Source organism: Colias philodice, chromosome 5, assembly GCF_061535455.1.
Source record: "Colias philodice isolate Cphi_HAF_F1 chromosome 5, ilColPhil1 Martin Lab GWU primary, whole genome shotgun sequence".
Lineage (NCBI taxonomy): Eukaryota > Metazoa > Arthropoda > Insecta > Lepidoptera > Pieridae > Colias > Colias philodice.
Genome location: NC_143090.1, coordinates 1538547 through 1563105, shown reverse-complemented (window position 1 = coordinate 1563105; position 24559 = coordinate 1538547). Strand labels below are relative to the sequence as shown.

General features: G+C 32.7%; 1 protein-coding gene across 2 annotated transcripts in view; it reads left to right on the top strand.

Annotated features, from left to right (window-relative positions):
• Positions 1 to 23111, top strand: part of LOC149488249 (putative transporter svop-1) — a 32978-nt gene extending 9867 nt beyond the window's left edge. For both annotated transcript variants that reach the window (XM_089695433.1, XM_089695434.1), the window contains exons 2-11: positions 4278 to 4371; positions 14016 to 14177; positions 15918 to 16080; positions 16343 to 16464; positions 19389 to 19633; positions 20390 to 20553; positions 21236 to 21359; positions 21834 to 22114; positions 22536 to 22663; positions 22923 to 23111. In XM_089695433.1, the coding sequence (XP_089551559.1) occupies positions 4278 to 4371; positions 14016 to 14177; positions 15918 to 16080; positions 16343 to 16464; positions 19389 to 19633; positions 20390 to 20553; positions 21236 to 21359; positions 21834 to 22114; positions 22536 to 22663; positions 22923 to 23023 (1584 nt within the window). In that variant the 3' untranslated portion in view covers positions 23024 to 23111. The remainder of the gene's footprint in view (positions 1 to 4277; positions 4372 to 14015; positions 14178 to 15917; positions 16081 to 16342; positions 16465 to 19388; positions 19634 to 20389; positions 20554 to 21235; positions 21360 to 21833; positions 22115 to 22535; positions 22664 to 22922) is intronic.
• The last annotated feature ends 1448 nt before the right edge of the window (positions 23112 to 24559 follow it).

The following is a 24559-nucleotide window of genomic DNA, read 5'->3' as shown; positions in this document are numbered from 1 at the left end:
GCAAATTTAACTTAAACATTTAAAAAAATACTTTCTCCTGACTGTTCGATCAAATTTATGACACAATATACCTACACGCAATGTGCGTGTAAATCATGCGCACGCACCATTAAATAAAACCATTAGTGAATTATAATTTACTTTGATCGTTATTTGTGATTAAATGAATAAACTCAAAACTCAAACTCAAACATTTATTTATTCAATTAGACTTCTTCTAGAAGCACTTTTGAAACGTCATTAAGTACATATTTTTAACATTTACCACCGATTCGGAAAGCAGTATCTACGGAGAAGAATCGGCAAGAAACTCCATAGTTGCTCTTTTTAATCATGTCAGATTTACAATTTTACAAATTACCTAAGTAATATCATAATATATTATCATAATATGCCAAAGAACTGTCCTGTGGTTTTCACGCGACAACCCTCCATGGGTTTTTATCTTCCATATATTCCTTAATACTGTAATAGGCTCTCTTGACAAGTACATTTTTTATATAAGATTTAAATTTAGAACTACTAAACTCTTTAATATTATGAGGAATTCTGTTGTAAAAGCGTATACCTTGGCCCATAAATGAATTTTTAACTTTAGCTAATAATTTCATAAATTTTTTTACCCTTATACTTTAATGTAGGTCTGTATGTATCTTAAATGTGTATAAAAATCAAGGATAGAGGTAAAAGAAATATTTAATATTACGATGGATACAACTAACACATTATGATTCGACAAAATATAGAAATCTCATATATTTTCTAAGAAATGTATATTCAAATAACATCTATGCAAAACATGAGGAAAAAAAATAATTTATAAAGATTTGAGTCTATTAAATTTCCTTTTGATTTTAATCTTAACTACCTATAATACTTTTGATTTCATGGAGATAGATCGATCTATTGGGGTTAGTTCAAAGTGAGGTCATGTGCATTTACTAATACTAATTAAATAAATATAGATTTATTATCAATATAGGGTCAATATGTTTATGTAAGACTAGCTATGCCCTGCGGTTTCACTCGCATTGCTCCGCTTTTGTTGATCTTAGCGTGTTGAATGATGATATATGCCCTATAGCCTTCCTCGATAAATGGATTTTTCAAATCGGAGCAGTAGTTCCTGAACTTAGCGCGTTCAAACAAACAAACTGTTCACCTTTATATTATTAGTATATATAATGGTGTAAAATAAATATTAGTGGTCCGCCCCGGCTTCGCTCGTGGTACATATTTCGCAATAAAAGGTAGCCTATGTCCTTTCTCGGGTATCAAAATTTCTCCATACCAAATTTCATGCAAATTGGTTCAGTAGTTTAGGCGTGATTGAGTAACAGACAGAGTTACTTTCGCATTTATATGTAATATGTATAAGTATAGATATAACATTACTAAACGTTTCTGTAAAAATCTTAAAAATTTCAATAAATAGCCATTATTTTCGAAACTATACAAGATTTTATGTAGATATGTGATCTAATTACTTTTTATTACCTATTGCACAACTGTGTTCATATATTACCTATCGTTTATATGCTTAAATATTCCACATTTTATCCGCCGGACTGATATTATACGTGTAATTCTTTCCATACAATTATTAGTAATTGTAATTGTATCTGATCTGATTTGTGAATGTAGAATAACGTACATGCTTTTTTGTCAATATAACCCGCCTAAAATGATTTCAGCAAAAAATACATTACAAAAAAAGGTTTTATTTACTTGCAGTAGGCAATTAAGCAGAATTAATAAAAATAAAGACTGATTGGTTGTATTAGTTATATTATTTCCTGTCATTGTTAGGGTTGCCTGGTAGAGATCGCTACTTAGCGATAAGGCCGCCCTTTGCTGTTCCTGTAAAGTCTTGTCTTTATTTTCATTGGTCGGTCATTCATGGTAAAAATAAGTCTCAATATGACAATAAAGATAAAAATTATTGTTTTTCAATTAATGTTTACAAAATATGATTCATGGGCATATTATAATTTATAATGTCGAAATGCTGATGGCAGATAAACATGAACGATTATAAATAAATTGCGTCTCAAATTATTTACAATGTTCATAAAAATTCACTGTTTTTTTCCCAGTTCTATCTATTTCCAATTGAATGAAATTTTTATCAAAAGATGCACAAGTAATTGGGCATAATTTGTGAACGGTTACCTAACTACTAAAAGAAAATTTCGATTGTTGCAATATGTTATTTTATATATTGATAGATAATAAACAAACTTACTGATTTATTATATTTTAAATCAAGCTGCAAAATTGAAAGAAATGGCGAAAACAATGATTTTCAATAATTTCGAAGAGGTCTCTTGTTTCGAGGAATTGTCCTTATTCAAATCTTAATATAGGTATATATAAATCTCGTGTCACAATGTTTGTCCTCAATGGACTCCTAAACCACTTATCCGATTATAATAAAATTCGCACACCATGTGCAGTTCGATCCAACTTGAGAGATAGGATAGTTTAAACATGTACCACGGGCGAAGCCGGGGCGGACCGCTAGAATTATACCACAGACTAATAATAATATACTACGTATACAAGTTATACATATATAATTGTAGATTATGCAACGTCTTTAGGTACATATAAATATCTTCTTTTTTGTATGAGCAGGGTTTTTTTTAAATTACGATTTACAAATTTAAGACTGTTACTGTTCAATAATTAATTAGCAAATGTTAAAAAACCGTATTTATTTATTTTTTGTATGCAACTTATAATGGCGCCATTTTCTAACAAATTTTTGTATTTAATCTACTTACACATACTTGACAAGGGAATTGACGTCACTCACGTGTTTTAGAATTTTGATAAAATACAAGTGTTTATTAGCAAAAGAGATTATTTGATTACACTTTATAAGAGTGCTGTTAAAGAGAATATAAATATTGTTCTATCTATTCTAACGCTTTTTCCTTTATTAGGCGTACACAACTGATAACCACTTCGTTTGTGCAAAATATGCATTAATTAGACTTTAAATTACATAATTATGGTATCCTTAAGCTTTAAAAATTACTCGGTATCATTGTTTTTTAAACTCCACTGACAAAACTATTAATAGTCTCTATGGCTTAATTTGCGCGGGATTTTTTTTTTTAAACATCGAAGCACTGACTGATATTATATGATATTTTTATGACGTACCTAATAGGGTTTATTCATGCAGAAAGTGAAATGAAATCGCTATCTCAAATTTTTTTTAAATCTTAATTAATAAAAGAAATGCTGTAAAAACACGGCCTTTTGAAATAGGTAAATCAAACAACGGTAGGTATGAAATGACTTATAAATAATTACAACTTAAAAATTTAATTATGAATTGATAAGTAACAGCTTATTTAATTTATTCTAATTTCAGACATACACGTGATTACACGCAGTGAAAGTAAAAAATATAATATGATAGGTTATCGAAATTCATGCAATCGAATTTAATAATATCCACCATTTTTGGATTTTAATATTATCAAGAGGGATTATTATAATACTTAATTAATTAAATAACAATACTTATTACTTATAGGTCTATCGAAAATACCTGCTTAGTTATTTATCTTCCGTTGATTAATTTGACATAAGTAATACAATTTTATATGTTTTATCACTATTAAGCGCGTCACACACGGTGAAGATACTATAATATTTTATCTTAAGATACTGTAATATTTTATATTACAGTATCTTAAGGTAGCCGGCATCAGCGTTCTGACCATCATTTTTCTTTTTGTCATTGCGTATTAGACCCCTGTAGAACCGCCATCCTGTTACAAATGACCCGAAACACTGACACAAAATTTCGGGTACGCTGATACCGGATACCTTAAGATACTGTAATATAAAATATTACAGTATCTTAAGATAAAACATTATAGTATCTTCACCGTGTGTGACGCGCTTAACTCATAGCGTAACTGGATTATGTACAAGGGTTTTCTAGTAAATCTAAAGCGTCCCGTAAACGCATTTTAACTTTGTATTATTTCAAACTCTCATACATTTAACTACAATCCAATCCAATTAGAAATATATAAATAATATTATATTACTTACCATTGGTTAGGAGAGCGTAATTTCTAAATAGAAGAGCCGGCCTAACCTAATTGCTTTTTTAGAATCATAATATTTACAAAAAATAAGTTTTTTTTTTAGATTTAATAAAAAGTTATTAGCTGTAAACCAATCGAAGATATATAAAAGAGTTTATTTAAGAGGTTATTAATTTTCATAATATATTTATATTTTTGTTCCAGCCAAGTGACTTGTTGTCAAACATAAAGATGGAGAAGAAAGGGAAGTTCCTGGGGCCGTCATTGGCAACCCTGGACGAAGCTATGCTTGCTACGGGTAAGTCAAAAAATTAAAACATACAACGTTTTACAACTGAAAAAAATAATCGTATCTAGTTACTTGCCATGAAGAAAAAAAAACTATTTTTTTTATGTGAAACTTCTTTATCGGCGTTGGAAAAAATTTAGTGTAACATTTTTCCGTTACGCGCCATCTTTTTCTTATCCCTACCACGCGTGATTATTTCTGTAAAGTTGCATATAGTTAATTATTTTTAAAAAAATAAGGTCATAAAGAAGTTTCACTTCTTACGTGTGTACACTAGTACACGCACACATTTATTTTTCATATTTCATAGTGTCAATGAACGTAGATGGTTCATATTTGGAACGTCAGTTAAAATAATTACTTAATTTTTATTTAAATATTAGTTAGATCGAACTTAAAACCGCCACTTGAATTTAATTTTCAAAAGATTTTCACAAAAAATAAATATTAAAGCTTTAGTGTAAATAGATTTAAAAATTATATCCTTATTAAGTAGAGACTAGTTTTACAATTATTTATTATAAACAATGATTAATAATTAATAATTATTAACAACAAAATTACAAGACATGTAAAAATGAACACAGTCTATTTATTGTACATAATCATCTTGTAAACAATAAAGAAGTAACATTATTATTTTTCTATGAATGCTATTACATGATTTATTGCTACATCTATTTGCAATATTTTAATCATTTACCGGAACAATTATATTTCATTACTCTTCATTACAAAAGAAGTTTGTATTACATTTTTTATAAACCTAAACCTAAACCTAAAAAGTGTAGGTAGAAAATATTGTACAATAAGATTGCTAGAGTAAGTGGGAAGACAAATACAATGAGGTACGCAGAAAAACCAAAACGACAATAAGAAGCGCGAAGAGAAAATACTTGGAGGATTCAATACGTGGCATGGAAGATCTAATCACAGCAAACGAAAGCAGGAAATTCTATCAGAGAATTAGACATTTTAAAAAAGGCTTCCAGCCTGCTTTGCAACTCTTGGAAGACGATGAAGGAAATCTTGTGACGGAGCAGGCAACTATTAAGGACATGTGGAGAGATTACTTTCAAAACCTTTTAAACTGCCCGTCGACTCACCAAGACATAATCGAAACCGAATTCCAAAGCGTTGAAGAAGTACAGCCATTGACATACGAAGAAGTGAGGTGCGCTATTATGAGGTTAAAAAACAATAAAGCACCAGGAATTGACAACCTACCTGGCGAGTTGTGGAAATACGGAGGAAGTGTAATCCAATCAAAATACTTTGAGCTACTGCAGACCATCTGGAACAAAGAAAAAATACCAAAAGAATGGAATGTAGCAGTTATATGTCCGATCCACAAAAAAGGCTCTAGAAAGAGGTGCACAAACTACCGAGGAATAGCGCTACTCCCCACTGCCTTTAAGATCCTATCCTACGTGTTGCTCAAGAGGTTGGAACCTTACGCTGAGGCCATAATAGGCGATTACCAGTGTGGGTTCAGACGCAACCGTAGTACAGTCGATCAACTCTTCCTCCTCAAACAACTCATGGAGAAAAGGTGGGAATATGCACAAGACATTCATATGCTGTTTGTCGACTTCGCTAAAGCGTATGATAGCGTGGACCGCAGCTCTGTTTTCACAATCCTCAATAATTTCAAAATACCTGCGAAAATGATCAGGATGATACAAGTCGCCACCAATGAGAGCAGGGCTGTGGTAAAAGTAGGCTCGGAAGTCACCAACTCATTTGAGGTGCTCACTGGTCTTAAGCAAGGAGATGCGCTGTCACCCATGCTGTTCAATTTAGCACTTGAACACGTTATCAGACACATTATCACACTCGATGGTGGAGTGCAATTGAATGGACAGCATAAGGTGATAGGGTACGCCGACGATCTTGCGTTACTAGGAGGTAGAAAAGAAGAGATTGTGTGTGCGGCTTTGACTCTGGAGAGGGAATCAAATAAAGTAGGCTTACGTATAAATCACGGCAAAAGCGAATATATGCACATGCGCCGATACAAAAACAGCAGAATACCCAGGATCGATCTTGTAGCAGGAGCCACTACCTATAAAGGTGTGGACAAATTTAAATACTTGGGATGCACTGTGACCGATACGTATACTAGGGAAGAAGAAATCGAAATAAGGATACAAAATACCCTCCGTTGCAGTGCAGCCTTACACAAAGTACTGGTGTCGAAAATCCTCAGCAGGCGCACAAAAATCCTTATCTATAAAACTATAATAAGACCTATCTTAATGTATGGCTGCCAGACTTGGACACTGACACAAAAAGAAGAAGACAAGCTCCTAGTTACTGAAAGAAAGATCCTAAGAAAGATGTTTGGGCCAGTGTTGACAGAAGAAGGGGTTTGGAGGAGGAGGAAAAACCTAGAACTTCAAGATCTAATGTCCGAGCCAAACGTCATAGGCGAGATTAAAGCCCAAAGACTCCGATGGCTCGGCCATGTGGAAAGAATGGGGGAAGATCGAGCAGCGAAACGAGCGTACCTGGGACAGCCATCTGGACGCCGTCCGGTTGGACGTCCCAGGTACCGCTGGAAAGACGAAATTGCCAAGGACCTGCGCAGCCTCCAGATCGAAAACTGGCAAGAGATGGCGCAGGATAGAGTCAAATGGAGGCTCTTATTGTCGGAGGCCAAGACTCACTTTGGGTCCCTGCGCCACTCTAGTAAGTAAGTAGTAAGTAAGTAAGATTGCTAGAGTAATAAATATCTACATTAAAAAACCTACGACCTTTATTCATTTAGATAATAATAATCATTGTTTAATATTAGTATAGTCTCCCGCGAAAAACCACTTTTCGAATCGTAGCTACATGTTTTTCACTAATTTTCAATCTCATCCCCTTATATCGTATTGAGATCAATAACCTCTATTATCAGTGTACGTTTTAATCAGTTAATCTTATATATAAAAATGAATCGCAAAATGTGTTGGTAAGCGCATAACTCGAGAACGGCTGAACCGATTTCGATAAATCTTTTTTTATTATATTCCTTGAAGTACGAGGATGGTTCTTATGTAGAGAAAACGTAAACATGTACCACGGGTGAAGCCGGGGCGGACTGCTAGTCTTATATATAAAAATGAATCGCAAAATGTGTTGGTAAGCGCATAACTCGAGAACGGCTGAACCGATTTCGATAATTCTTTTTTTGTTATATTCCTTGAAGTACGAGGATGGTTCTTATGTAGAGAAAATGTACCACGGGCGAAGCCGGGGCGGACCGCTAGTCTTATATATAAAAATGAATCGCAAAATGTGTTGGTAAGCGCATAACTCGAGAACAGCTGAACCGATTTCGATAATTCTTTTTTTATTATATTCCTTGAAGTACGAGGATGGTTTTTACGTAGAGAAAACGTAAATATGTACCACGGGCGAAGCCGGGGCGGACCGCTAGTTTATAATAAAAAGAAAAAAATATTATGTAGAGCTACAAAGAATGCTCTCTCCAATAAATACTTAAATAATATTTTAATTATTTTATGTTCAATTTTTGTATTGCTATTAGTACTTTGTAGTTGGATAAAACGTATATATTAATATGAGTGATTCCGTCGAAAGAAGTGAATTAGAATCAATATCGTCTAACGTCTTGGGTTGTATCTGTATGGGAGTGTTTCATGTATCATTTTTGGATATTTCTCGTTTTATTTAAAAAAAGTTATTGTTGTAATTTTACTCATTAGGTATAATTCTTTCAATATCAGTTTAAAGTTTTTTGATATCTGCAATAGTTACGGAATTGTGCCTGTGCACACTTAACGATTACACCCGGTATATTATGTTTGTATAAAACAGTGATTAATTTATGAGAAACACAAGTTTTATAACATTGTTTTTTAAAGGATGCAATAATTTTTATGACATACCTAACGTAATAAGCGTTAGATGCTAATTTTATCTTATCACACACAAGCCCATGACCGTAATATGTAAACAATGGTTTCATTAGCACAATACAATCTGTTTTTTTTAAACACAAACATACGTAACTCCGTTCAAAAACTGGCATTTTTTGGAAAATTCCATTTTTTTTTACAAAAATACAAAAATAGAAATCTACGTCATAATCAGCTACGATAAAGTTATTAATAGAAATCTAATTTTAATCTTTTATTTTTTTGCGGCTTAGATAAAAATAATTGTTCTTAAAACCATCCGGTTTTTATTATTAGCTTTTATCTGAAAAAAACAAGATAAATTGTATTAATATAGGTACCTTATAGTTTTAATTGATATCACCTAAGACGTTGGGGGTGGGGTCAATTATCATCATAATATTTTATTCTATTAAGATATATGTATTGAAATTTAAATGGCTTATGTTTGATAAAGTGAATTGTGCCGATTTATTAATAAGTATCATACTAATTATATAATTTTATTTTAATGTAATTAAATTAGTTTTGTACCACTAGAAAATCTAAAAATCTACGGTTTGTGAACGTTATCTACAGTATCGTTTTTGGGAACAACGATTAAGATAAAAAAAGAATGGTTAACGATATCCTAAAATTATGTTTACAATCAATTACGAAAAAATAAGAAATTTCATATGTATTTCGAACTTTTCTTTCGAATTTCGATGGTTAATATTAAAAAATGTTATGACGATTTAAAAGTGCTTTTATAAGAAGTCAATAGTTTATGCCATATTATTATGTTGCTCATATTTTACTTTGATTTTCATCCAATCTTTTCCTTGGATTACCTTAGCCTGTGACCTTTTTATTTAGTGAAAACTGACAATTTACGACCTATATTTGTTATCATTATCATTTAAACTGCATGTAGATACAGTTTCAATTACCTAGCGTAATAATGTAACTCAAAATTAAGTGGGAAAATCCATGAACATTAAGAAATGGGACATCCTGTAATTAAGGACGCTATTAGGTACCTACGTATTTTTACAAAAAGCGCTGTTTTGCGGTACAATTTTTAACTCAAAGCAATTACACGTGAGAACAAAGTAATATCTTAATTTAAAGATAATATATTCACTTCTCAGTGTATCTAATAAAAATTGTACGACATCATACAAAATTGTCGCTGAAATACGTTTTTCCAAAAACAATAATCGCGTAAAATGCAAAAAATGAGGTCTAAAACGGTACCATTTTAGGAAAATTAACAACCTAATCTATATTCTTAACTATATCTTATTGAGGGATATATAATATATATATGTATATATATATATATATATATATATATATATATATATATGTATATATATCGAATTCCACTTTGAATGCGTTTCTTCTGTCACTTTTCTGCGTTACTCAAAAGCTCATAATTAAAATAAAATGTTGATATAGATACACAAAAATTGTACCATATATATATATTATATATATATATTATATAGTCTATATTATATAGTCCTTTATATATGGTACAATTTTTGTGTATCTATATCAACATTTTATTTTAATTATGAGCTTTTGAGTAACGCAGAAAAGTGACAGAAGAAACGCATTCAAAGTGGAATTCGGAAATATTTAAATAAATTACGTACCTACTTATACAAATTATCACAACGTCTGAAATGCACCTAAATGCTCTTTGAAGAAAATGCATCGTAATTATCACAAAGCATGACGCGACTACAAAAAAAGATAACAATTTTTTAAGAGAAACTTCTTTAGGCGCGTTGAGAGTAAAATTTCAAGGTCGCGTCAATATCGTCACGTCATGGAGTAAGGCGACGATATTGGTATCTTTGAATCTCGCCAAAGAAGTTTCGATTCTGACACGTGTGCTCGGTGCATACGCTCTTTTTTTTCTTGACAATAAGATATGTCTATATGCCAGTACATTATCTTTATAACGTAATTTTAATGGATTACAGATTAAAAACAGGCGGGTGGCAACCGGGAAATTTATTGCACAGATAATTAATTTTATTATCCCAATTACCATTCCGAGGAAAGTTTGCTGGATTATAAAATTGGCCGATTACTCACTTGTTATTCATATTTATCATGAAGGATTTGGCTTGATTTATCTTATTATCTAAAGAAAACAAAGCGGTAAAGATTATCGTTTTTAATTCTTGCGTAAAGACGTTGAACATCCTGTCAGCTGTACAGATAATATTAATGAAGTTACATTTTAAACAAGGTTTAATTGTAATATGGTAATTCATGTTAATTAAAACTGAACACAAAATCATTTTCCATCAATACCATTTATAGGATTTTAATTTACCATTTTCATCTTTTACGAATAAAAACTGATAAAAGTACCTACCAAGATTGTTTAACGAGACTTGGAATTTGGGCGGGATACTGTTAAAAACGAAGCACCTGAAAATTATCTATCTAAATAATAAATTATCTATATATGTATATTGTTATGTAGAGAAAACGTAAATATGTACCACGGGCGCAGCCGGGGCGGACCGGAACTATTTTTCAGGTTAATATGATTCTAATGGTTTATTTAAAGGATCGAATAGATAGATATATTTTTCTAATTCAAAAAAAGTTACAAACATGTATTAATTCAGTAATGGCTGGTCATGGACGCAATATGCGTTTTTATGTTTAAATATATCCTATTTTGGAAGTTGTTCAACTAGATTTTAATTAAGGTTGAACGGTACAATTATGTTGCTATGGAATTAAAGCTCAAACTTATACCTATTTATTTCAATAAATAGGTACTAGTTTGAGTCACCAATAAGACGTGATCACGTAAACATCTCGATCGTAAACCTACTTTACAAACAACCAATTTTTTTTAATAAAAAAATTTAACCTCCTTAAAATTGTCAGAACTGGACAAAATCTAAATGGGACCACTTGGAAGGCATTAGTTTTCAAATAAAAAAAGAATCATCAAAGTCAGTTTACCGAGTTGAAAGGTCTGAGGTAACAAATACTCCTCCTTTTGAAGTCGGTTGAAAGTCATAAATCAATGAAAAACAAAAATCAATGCGAAAGATTTACAATAAATCCAGTATTATAAAATGCACGTATCACTAAGTAATATGCAATAATATAATGTTTAGATAGCGTGGTCAATAATTATAATAACATTAGTGCATCTCTATTATCTATTAAATATTTGATGCTACGTACGTGATATCGAGATGATTAGGTACTGTACGGGAGTTATTTTATCATAATTAATTACTATTCCTGATTATTAACTTTCGCATTTTATATGGATTATACTTTATAATGTTTAACTTATAATTTCTATACATGTCTATAGTGATAGACTGATACGATGTAGGTACTATGTACAACGATATGTAATTTGTAAAATTACAGAGGTAATTCGATTAAAAATTAATTTAATATCATATTAAGAAAACTACGATAATATTAGACCTGTATAATTATTATGTCAATAAAGATTTTTATTATTTTTTTTTTTATTTTTTATTTCTCGATGATTTCGCCGTCTCTATGTGTGCTTAGATCTTCAAAAGTAGGTACGCAACGGATTTTGATGCGGTTTCTTTTAATACCAAGGAAGGTTTTAGTATATTATTTGTTAAGATTTACACAAAGCGAGCGAATCCACGGGCGGAAAGCTACTATATTTATTAAAACTACGCAATGTATTCATATTTTTCACTAGGTTATCGGAATGCAACGATAAAAGCTAATGGGGGGCACTCATGTCGATATATTATATGATTACACGTGAGGTGGATACTTCAGTAAATTGATTAGAATCTCGTAAACAACTGATTTGTTTTTCGTGTTCTAGGTCAAGGCTTACAAATGCAAATGCAATGAAAATAAAATTATATAATTGTTTTTTTTTCAAAATGTATATGAAATTAAGAGGCTACAGTTATTATTAAATTATTAGTACACTTTTTATGAAAACCTTAACCTTAACTATCGATTGCTACCTAAAAAAGTTTACAAGTTGCAAATTTAACTCTAAATTTTATCTCTATTAAAGAGCCTCTTAAATTGACGCATCAATCATAGAGATTAAAAAAATAGAGCCATAACATCGGCAGGTATATTTAATTTATCTAGTGAAAGAATTTTCCAAATCGATTATTTAGCTAAGGGCCTATATTATATTAGGTACTCATTTTTAAGGTGCTTATGAGTTAGAATTAAAAAAAAAGTGCATAAGAGCATTTATCTTATTTAAATTGATGCGATGAAACTAGATAAAAAGTTCCAAACATGTTGAACCTCCGCTTAGATAAAACCCATTACCTTAGGATAAAACCTTCATTAAAATGTATCTCATAGCATATAGGCTGAATCGATAAATGATAAAAACATTAAAGTAATTAGGTCATCATATTATGCTGCAAATATTATTCTTGAAACAAGAATATCGTGTAAATATTATAAAATATAATTCGATAATCATGTAAATTAACTAAGTCAATGTGGTTTGGTTTTCTTTGAAAACTGAACGACCTCATGCCAGAATGTATGTTAGTCGTTTAATTTATTTAAAAGGGGCAAAATAAGTAATTACATTATTGCAATTAGTGTAAACATCTACATTTGTAATGAATGAGAAATATTTTAATAGGTGCTTGTATAGCAACTACTGCTTATACATAATAATTTGCTCTATGGTTCATTTGTTTGAATCTAACTTGACGAACTTCGTAGTGCATCTTGTATAATGGTTTTCTTCGTGATTTTTTTCATACTTTTTAATAAAATATAATATATTATTTCGACAATATACAAAGTTCTAAATCTGACTTTAAACCTGGTTGGATTATAGCCTATACCCTCATAGGAGGCCCGTGTCCCTGCAGTGGAAACGTAAATGGGCTGATGACGATGATTATCTTGGAAACATTTGAACCGAGATAAATGGGACTTTCATTGGATGAGAATTTGTTGAGCAACATAAAGTATTATTAAAAAAATACGCAAATACAATATTACGGATATACCATAATTTCCTATAGCTCTAAAACTAATTTACGCCTCCATAACTGTCCAATTTTGTCTCCAGATTTTAAATAATTCATTTGCAAACAATGCGACATACATGTCAGAACAATTTATTATTTAACAAAGATAATATTATAATAATACGGTGGGAAAGTCCGTCGTTTACTCTCGTGAGATATCACCATGTTTGTTGAGATTATTTTATTCAAAGAAAATATTTACATAGGCAGGCTGTTTGCGAAAAACATGTAATAAAATATAATTACGTTATTTTGTTGGAGTTAAATAAACATCGCATATGTACCACTTTCTGATTCGTACATACTAGATTTCTTCCCCTGACTTCTGTCGTATATTTTTAAGTGTTTCGCGCTGGTAACAAAAATTGTGACATCCATTTTTATTTTTTCATAACTCTTTAACCTCTTTATTAATGAATTACCACTATATCACTTTATTCTACTCAACTAATTTGGGAGTTCCGTTAACATATAAACACTTCAATTAAACTTTTTAGTTTTATAGCAATAAACTTATAAATATTTAAAAAATATGAAGATTATAAAAAATTTGCTCAGTAGGGCGGGATTGAAATGCGTCTCTAACGCCGTAACGTGGTGATTTTATTTTTAATTTTTCGATCACTTAAAATTACTATGTTGTACAAAAAAGCGACTTTAATCCACGATTTAGACTTAAAACTCTATCTAATCCTTCCAGGTTTCGGCATCTACAACATCCTGCACATGCTACTCAGCGGGCTGATCCTCATGGGCGTGATCATGCAGAGTCTCTCACTGGGGTACGTGCTACCGGCAGCGCAGTGCGACCTGGATCTTAGTCTGCAGCAGAGAGGCTGGTTGGCGGCTATACCTTTTTCGGGTAAGTTAAAAATATGGAGAGAAAATAAATTAATTATTTTGTATCAAAAGTAACATTAAGTGTATTAAATATGAACTTAAGTACAACTGCGAAGTTCAGGATCATGTAGAGTTGGAAATGATGTATTGAAATTCGGTTTGAGGTTCGGTTGGAATTGTGGTTGATGTTTGTGGATCAATTAAAGATCTCATGTAGGTAGATTTGATACATTTTAAATAAAAAATATAGTATTCTCATAAGTATTCTTATAGCTTCTCAGTACATTACAAAAGGAAGACTTGTAATACAGAAAATATTATTTCTTGTAATGTTTATTAAAACTCTACATATTATAATAAAGTCGTGCACCGCGTCTGAATATTCGCGATAAACTCAGAAACTGCTGTATTGATTTTCATTATGTTTTAACACGTTCGCTGCGAAACAGGGCTTGAAACACCCTGTCCGTGTCTCGTCGTTATAGCGGTAGGAAAAAACTTAAACTTCTCTGTCGTGCGGGAGGCATAACTTCCATCTGGTTCAGTGTAGGAAAGTGATATCTATATATCTGAGATGTGCTATTGATTCCTAGTTCAATGGTATACCGACCTTAATACCGGGTTTCTTAGACCTCGTGCCGCACTGAACAAATAAAAATTCTAACACAGTGCGGAACGAGGTTGCGAACACCTCGTACCACCGCGCACCTCGTACCGCACCCTAAGCTAGCTTCACGCGGTTAGTGTTGTGCAACGCATTCGAGACTATTTGTGGAACAACTTATTGAAGCTTTTACAAAGAAGGACTTGAATGTGGATACAGGTACCTAATTTTCAAACTACTCGTTATAATAAATATCGTTAATAGAAACGTGAATGTGACATGTTGAGTAACTTTCTTCAAATAGGTTGATAATCATGATTACTATTAGTGTGTTTGTTCATTGAATCAACTAGCGGCAAATCCAAAACACCCGGCAATCGGTGTATGGCTCATCAAAATTTAACTCTTGCCCAAGTCAACAAGCCAACAAACAAGGTACATCATCTCTTAAAGGGATCAAAGAAGAGGAGATGTGTTACGAAAAACTCCGCATCTTCTTAACAAGTCGTGAGGCCGACAAAAAAGTAAAGGAAATTCTCACAGAATGCACTGGTTGCAAACAATATTCTGGTTTGGCCTGTTTTAATAAAAAAACATCCATAAGTTTGATAAATAAATACAATTAAATAAAATCGATATTTCTTTTCCCATCACTAAATTATATGAAAAACTGCTATTGTTCAGTGCGGTATGGGATACATCAGACCCCACATTTTATTTTACCCATAGAATCTAAACTAACTAATCTAACCACGGGCGGCGGTAGATTTAGGTTAATGAACTCATTGTTAATAATAATCACGACAAAAGCCGCACACTTTGTCTTATTTGGCGCCAAAAAAAGGATTTTGGTCTCCTACGGGCGGTGGGGTTTAATATGCCTCGTGCCGCCACAATCTCTGGTATAGGACAAGGTTTAAAACGACCCGTAACGCAGTAATGGAAAGTACAGATATATCTGTGCCGCAGCGAACGTGTTAACTATTATATGTGGTTCTTGCAGAAGGTCTTACGTACATATTTCTTATATGCTTTTGACAACGCGAGCGATACTAGCTTAAAATTTAAATGGAGGAAATCTAAGAAAAATTGTCTAATTTTTTACCTTTTAACAGTTACTTTTAATACAAGTAACATTTCAATAACATAATATTACAGCAATCATCCTCACCTCCTACTTCTGGGGCTGGCTTGCTGACACGAAGGGGCGTCGCTTCGTGATGCTGTTCTCAATGCTGATATCAGCTGTCTTCGCAGTGCTGGCCAGCTTCTCACCAGAAATCATATCTTTTGCTATACTGACGTTCACCTCTGCTGTATTGTGAGTATACTAGTTTTTATTGTAATTGTTTAGAAGTATTACTCAGTTTAGGTAATTATTAATTATGTGTTATAAGTAGATTTATACTGGTCACTGTATTTTGTGCTCTTTCTTTTTATTTATTTTAGCATATATCGTCCCGCCAGTAGTATTTTATTACCCTTGTTGCCTTTTGACCTGGTTGCCTAAAAAAGATATTCACTTTTTTCAAAGTTCTATTGTTTTATATACATTTGATGAGAATTATTGTATTTCTTTACAGCATGGCTGGTCCATCTTCAGTGGTTTACACGTATCTCGGGGAGTTCACAAACATCCGCCATAGAGACAAAATCGTAGCCTTTGGTTCGTCCTTCGTTGGAATTGGAACCGTTGTTCTACCAGGTATTTAAATCAATGCATATTTCGATATCCTAAAATCATTTATATTCAGATTACTAGCTGTGCCCGCGACTTCGTCCGCGTGGAATAGTGACTGCATAGTAGTTACTATTAATGAGTAAACACGTCTTGAAACACGTACTATCATATACAACTAAATTATAAGTACTTACACATTATTATAAAGTTAAGAAATAAAATAAATATTAACACAAAAGATCTGTTAGTAAAATTTGTTACTAAACTGAGCTATAAAACTTAGGTACAGAAGAGTTCAAAATTTCCAGGATGTGGTTATTCTCCCGCTCCCATATTCCTTCTACTTTCACAGACTTTCAACTTTTCCCTTTCACCCCTAGTAAATGGCAGAACCGATTTTGATCTAAACCATGTCTAATCATACCTTTATATTATGTACATGTCATATCCTTTCGTTTGGTACTCCATTTGGATTATTTATTCCCACTATCACCCCTAAGGTGCCCTATATGTAATAAACAGATTAACCAATTTCGATAAAACATGACTAATTGTAATTCACACGTCATTTGATATGCCGCTTGATTATATTATTTGACCACATTCGATTATTCATTCCCACTTTTACCGCTATAAATCAATAAATGGATGAACCGATTTTGATTAAATATGCCTCATCATAGGTACTTCTCACGTCAGGTCATGCCATTTCATTTGATATGCCACTTGGGTATATTATTTGACAACTTTTATTCCCACTTTTATACCTATATCCAATAAATGGATGAATCAATTTTGATAAAATATGTCTTATTGTACTTTACACGTCATGTCTTTCATTAGATAAGTCACTTGAGTATATTTGATAAAATTTATTTATTTATTCCCACTTTTACCCCTATATCAAATAAATGGATGAACCGATTTTGATAACATTGGACTACTTAATTGTTTCTGACAGGTCGTCTTTTTTCATTTGATATATCACTTGGGTATAACAGACAGCATTCGTTTTTCTCATTCCCACTTTTGCCCTACATATAATTATTGGATGAACCGATTTTGATTAAATATGCCTCATTATACTTCTCACGTCAGGTCATGCCCTTTCATTTGATATGCCACTTGGGTATATTCGACAACTTTTATTCCCACTTTTATACCTACATATTATATCCAATAAATGGATGAACCAATTTTGATAAAATATTATGTCTTATTGTACTTTACACGTCATGTCTTTCATTAGATACGTCACTTGAGTATATTTGATAAAATTTATTTATTTATTCCCACTTTAACCCCTATATCAAATAAATTGATGAACCAATTTTGTTATAATTTGACTTGTTGTTTCTGACAGGTCGTCTTTTTTCATTTGATATATCACTTGGGTATAACAGACAACATTCGTTTTTTTCATTCCCACTTTTACCCCTCTATATAATAAATGGATGAACCAATTTTGATTAAATACCTATGCCTCATTATACTTCTCACGTCAGGTCATGCCCTTTCATTTGATATGCCACTTAGGTATATTTGACAACTTTTATTGCCACTTTTATCCAATAAATGGATGAACCAATTTTGATAAAATATGTCTTATTGTACTTTACACGTCATGTCTTTCATTAGATACGTCACTTGAGTATATTTGATAAAATTCATTTATTTATTCCCACTTTTACCCCTATATCAAATAAATGGATGAACCGATTTTGATAAAATTTGACTAATTGTTTCTGACATGTCGTCTATTTTAATTTGAAATATCACTTGGGTACCTATAACCTACATTAACAACTAACATTCGTTTTTTTCATTCCCACTTACCCCTATAATATAATATAATAAACAACTAATGTAACAAAAAAACGCATCTAATTCGTATTACCCGTTAGCGAGCTACGGTGGCACAGACAGACACGCAATACACACATAGCGGTCATAACACCCCTCTTTTTGCGTCGGGGGTTAAAAATATAATACCTACGACATAATTTCAAAGACCTTTTATATAGAAAATTTACCTAGAAGTAACCATAATGCTATTTGTGCAGGTTTTAGACTTATGAGCAAAAATCTAAATAAAGGTCCTTTGACCCCCCCTACTACCCCCTCAGCATAACCACCCCCCCCTCACGCTTGGGGACTTTCGATATGATCATCTGGACATGTCAAGGAATAACTTTAGCGTATAATTTACGTAATAAAGTAATTTATGTATAGAATGCCTTAGCAAATGTTCGCTGTGATTACTTAAATGGTCATAACTTTTTTATTTATGAACCGATTGACATGAAATAAACACTAAATGTTAAATGAAGCTTACCACAATATATTAGTGAAAACCGCATCTAAATCGGATAAGCCACTTCTGAGATTAGCGTGTTCAAACATACAGACAAACAGACAAACCGACAAACAGACAAACAGACAAAAATTTTTTTAACAACAGTTTTGGGTTTGGGATCGATTTAGTAATAACCCCTGCTAATTTTTTTTTACATATTTTCATTGTACAGACACCACTTTTCTAGAATTTTATTATATGTATATGTATTGATTATATACCTAGATTGATCATATTTTATTTCTTGTTAAATTTGCCTTATTCAGGAAATGACTCATAACATACCTCAAGGAATTCTACCTAATTTTCAACATTGCTATTTCAATTATTACCAACTAGAGGTCCGCCCCGGCTTCGCCCGTGGTACATATTATTATTTCGCAATAAAAGGTAGCCTATGTCCTTTCTCGGGTATCAAAATATCTCCATACCAAATTTCATGCAAATTGGTTCAGTAGTTTAGGCGTAATTGAGTAACAGACAGACAGACAGAGTTACTTTCGCATTTATAATATTAGTATGGATGTACAAGTCCTGTATTTATAACACTTTTTCTAAACAACAACATAACATTGTAAACTCAAATTTCCAGCTGTCTCCTGGCTAATCCTGCCCATCGACATCTCCTTGCCCATAAATTTCCTGAACATCACCTACCGTTCCTGGCGGTTACTGGTTATCGCTTCCAACCTTCCTTTGGCCATTGGCTTCGTGCTGCTGCTCTTTGCACCAGAGAGTCCCAAGTTCCTGAACGCGTGTGGAGACCAGGAGGGCTGCTTAAAAGTGCTGAAGCAGATGTATGCGGTGAATAAACGGATGCCGCAGGATTCGTATCCGGTAAGATTTCAGTATGATGCTCGTTTAAGGTTGTCAAAATGTTGCAAACGATTTGTATGAATTTTTCATGACTCATTTAAAAAGGGCGTGTGTGCCGAGCACTCATGTTAAAAGTGATAGGTACTTCTGTGGCAAGATTTAAAGATACCAAAATCGTCGCCCTCCATGACGTGATGGTATTGCCATGACGCTTGAAATTGTACTCTCAACGCGCCTAAATAAGTTACACTTCAAAAATACTACATCCAGGGACTAGTACTTAGGTAATAATGATAGACGATTACTACCTATGCATTAGTATGCATTCTGAATATTATTTAGATTTTAATTCTATGCATCATAGAATCTGAGATAATTAAGAAATTACATTTGCAATATGTTAATATAAGTGCATATTTTAATATTTATAGAATTTTACATAGAGCAATATAATTTAATATTTCATCATACATTACGCGCGTGTCGAATATGACGAAAATTTGCTTTTATGAAGTGAAACTTCTTTAGGCCCGTTAAGAGTAAAATTTCAAGGTCGCGTCATGGCAATACCATCACGTCGTGGAGTATAGCAACGATTTTGGTATCATTGAATCTTGTCAAGAAAATTTCACTTCTGACTCATGTGTATTTTTTGTACTACGACGTTATAACTTTCTTTCAATATTTAGCTCTACTAGTACTTATAAATCAATTATTTATACATATAGGTAATGGCAGTTAGCTCTATTAATACTTATAAATCAATTATTTCAACAGGTGAAAGCGCTAGTAGAAGAGACACAAGCAGTAAAAGCAATGGAGAGCACCAGTATCACAAATGTCCTCAAGTCGATGCGTGACCAGACGGAGCCGCTGTTCAAACCACCACTGCTGAAGTGGACCTTCCTCATCTGCTTCATACAGTTTGGATTGTTTGGCACGTTAGTATTTTTTGTAATATTGGGTATTTTAGATTTTCGTTTGATTGACTGGGAATGTTATAACGGACTGGATAGGCGATCTCGTTATTTTACTGGGATGAATTCGGAACGGGTAACACGATGACATTTTATTCCTGAATCAGGTAATTGTAGAATTTTGACATTGTTGCTTGAAATTATAGACATTGTTGCTTCAATTTGTTGGAGGAAGAAAATCTTCCGTCTTCCACTTACCTCTTCATTTATTATTACATAATATTAGCTTTCCTACTTACCTACTTCTTCCGTTAAATTTTTATGTTCTTGGTACTATTATTGAAAATATTAATATTTCACTATTTTAGTTGTGTTCTTAATCCATACTAATATTATAAATGCGAAAGTAACTCTGTCTGTCTGTCTGTTACTCAATCACGCCTAAACTACTGAACCAATTTTCATGAAATTTGGTATGGAGATATTTTGATACCCGAGAAAGGACATAGGCTACTTTTTATCCCGGGAAAATGACGCAATCCCGGAAATCCCACGGGAACGGGAACTATGCGGGTTTTTCTTTGACTGCGCGGGCGAAGCCGCGGGCGGAAACCTAGTTTAAAATAGTTAAAAAATTCTTTAAATTATCCACGCATCCTATTTTCAATTAACATAATTTTAATTAAAATATAATTTATTATTCCAGGACCAATGGCTTCTACGTATGGTTCCCCACGATACTCAATTCAGTGGCCAACCATGAAGGTACTGAGACCAGAATCTGCGAAATTTTAAACGCTCATCAGAATGTGCCTAGCAATGGCACTGAGGTGAGAGATTTTTCTATTATTAAGAAATTTATTTTTTAGCTGCTAGGATCTCGGCACACGATAACTTTTATTTGTTGTGTGTCCTATAGGGATTTAAACTAAAGGTTTTCACTTTTCAAAGAAATGATTGCATGCAAATGTTGATCAATTTAGATTTTTACGATTATTATGAGAAATTCAAAAAGGAATTTATAAATTAAATTAACTTTTAACTTTTCTAAACTAAGCAGCTTTCTAGTTACTGTTACTATAGTTTACGATATTGGGAGCTTACATATATACAACTAGAGGTCCGCCCCGGCTTCGCCCGTGGTACATATTTCGCAATAAAAGGTAGCCTATGTCCTTTCTCGGGTATCAAAATATCTCCATACCAAATTTCATTCAAATTGGTTCAGTAGTTTAGGCGTGATTGAGTAACAGACAGACAGGCAGAGTTACTTTCGCATTTATAATATTAGTATGGATTTGCAGGTCGTCTGCGACGACACAATGAACACAGCCACCTTCGAGCTCTCCATCTACATTGGACTCGTGTTCTGCTCCATGTACATCATTGTTGGCTTCCTCGTGGACTTCATGGGCAAGAAGCTGATCCTCATCACCATCCTCACCGGAACTGGGTTGTGCGGTATTGGAGCTCATCTCGCGCATAGCCAGGTTGCGGTCGTGCTGTTCGCGATCTTCCAAATGTGTGGCGCCTGTATTGGACTCACTAATGCTGTTACTGTTGAGCTGTTTCCTACTAAGTACAGGTGAGGATTTAACTGTCTTAGAGAATTGTGGGGCTATTTCATAGTTAATTTTAAGGTAGTTTTAATTTCTAGGATTGTATAATTAAGTGAACATTTAAGTTATATTTTCTAGGTACATATTTTTGTTTTATATTATTTGTGCTAGTTTAACTAAATTCAGAACTTAGCTAGCGCTTAATTACAATAAAACTTATTCTTATAAGTTATGCTGAATTTTTTTGAAGTACATAATTGATTACAAAGATACTTCAGAAATCAAAATCAACGAATATTTGCCTGATTATATCTTACAATGTAGCGAACCACTATCTAGCAAAAAACGAAACTGCTTTAGCTCTAATAAATCTGGTCTACAAGTTATTTTGTTCAAACTTACAATTATTAATAAGCACTGCAACTAAACATGCTTATTTTATTACAGGGCAATGGCAGTTTGTATGTCTATGATGATGGGCAGAGTGGGTTCCATGGCCGGGTCTAACCTCATCGGCATGTTCCTCTCGACGAATTGTGGCCTCAGCTTCTATATCTTTGGAGGACTTATTATTTGTAAGTAACCCATTGGCAACATTTTTTATGATAACGAGATCGTATTATTGGTATTAAACGTCCCTACCACTGTATTGCTGTAATTTTAAACAACTTTAAAAGACTTAATAAGACGTAATTTTCAAATATATTATACTACCTATCAAATGAAGTCTAATGATTTATTTTATTACCATTCCTTTTAATTATTAAATAGTCATTGTCAGAGATGATATCTTATAAGTATTAATATACAGACTCAAAACATTTTTTTTGCCAGCTTGTGCTCTTCTCTGCTTCACCCTTCCCGGTAAAGGCGAAATATCCCAGAAGATAATCAAAACGGATCCGATCAAAAACCAAACCCACGAACCGGCTTGAACCATCGCAAACCGGATCTGAAATGGTCAAAACGAACGCTCATATGAGCTAAAAACTATAGAAAATTAAGGAAAAACTAATACTAAAACATTAACCACTTTGTTGTAAAGGAGGGAGAGTTTGTTGTTGTGTGTAGCAAGTTTTAGTTTGAGTACAAATTATATACCGAGCTTAATCGATGAATTAATAAATATTAAACTTGAATAATTTATTCAAATGTAAGTATATATAGTATATACCTAGTTACTAGAAACGTTTAATTTTAAGCATTACTAACATTAATTTTATTGAAAATGGATGTAAACTTGGATAACCATAGTAACTTAATTGGAATTTTATGTATTTTAAATCTATTCAATTATGTCATAATAATAATTTATGCTAAAGAAGGTGTATAAAAATTTTACGCAATTGTTCTAAATGAAGATTGAAAGAATTACAATTATGTATGTATTTTGTGACTGTGATATTAATATACTTAAGTGACATAAGATAAAATAATAACTTAATAAAATATAATAAATACGGTGTGTTTTATTATATCTGTCCTCAAAAAGTATTACAACTGCAATGTACAACTGGTAATTTCTTCTTCTTCTTCTTCTTCTTTCTCAGCCCGTTTAAACCCAAAGTTGAGTAGATAAGATTCTGTTGGTCCACCTATAATGTCGCTTAATTTAATAATAATTATTGTAATTACTGGTAATTTACCAGCAATTTACTTTACAAATTATAAAACCAAGTGAATTCAAACATATAGATAACTAGCAATGCCCTGCGGTTTCACTCGCATAGATAGCGATATCGTTACAGTGAAAAGTCTACTATAGGTCGGACTATAGGTTTAATTTTTAATCACATGAAAATCACCTTTACCCCGTCCCGCACTACGGCCTTTTTTTTTTGTTTTAGTGGGGAAATCTTTCATAGATACCCACGGCCTCCGGGGGAGGGGCCGTGGGTTATGACGGATTCCTACCGACCAAAACCCCACTGTGTTCCGTCAAGACGCATATTGGTAGAATTCCTCCGTGAGCCCCGCACTACGGCCTGCTCGAACAGTATACCTACTATTTTCTGTAGATTGACACTTTTAAAAATTCGTTATATCTTTTGAATGGAATATCCAATTCTTTTCATTTAAAAAGTATTTTGCTGGTATTGAAACAGTCTATAATAAAACATCATTTAATGGGATAAGGATTAATATATTATGTGTATGGATAACATGGTTTGATTACTGTCGGCACTTCTATTTACTTTGAAAACGTAAAAAAGTTGTTGTAGTAACATAACTACTGAAGATGGACATATGGTATCGCGGACTTTCTTGTAGATATTGATCCATTCTATAATACCGTAGAACATTTTTTTGTTCTATCTTCAATAGATTCTGCAGCGCACGCGATGACAGAAGTTTTATTGAGGATTTTTTTACACCTTGGGTTACATTATTGCATTTTTGGTAAGGATCTCTAATTTTTTTGAAAATGCAAAATATAGTCTATGTTGCTCAGTAAAGATGCAGCTTTCTAA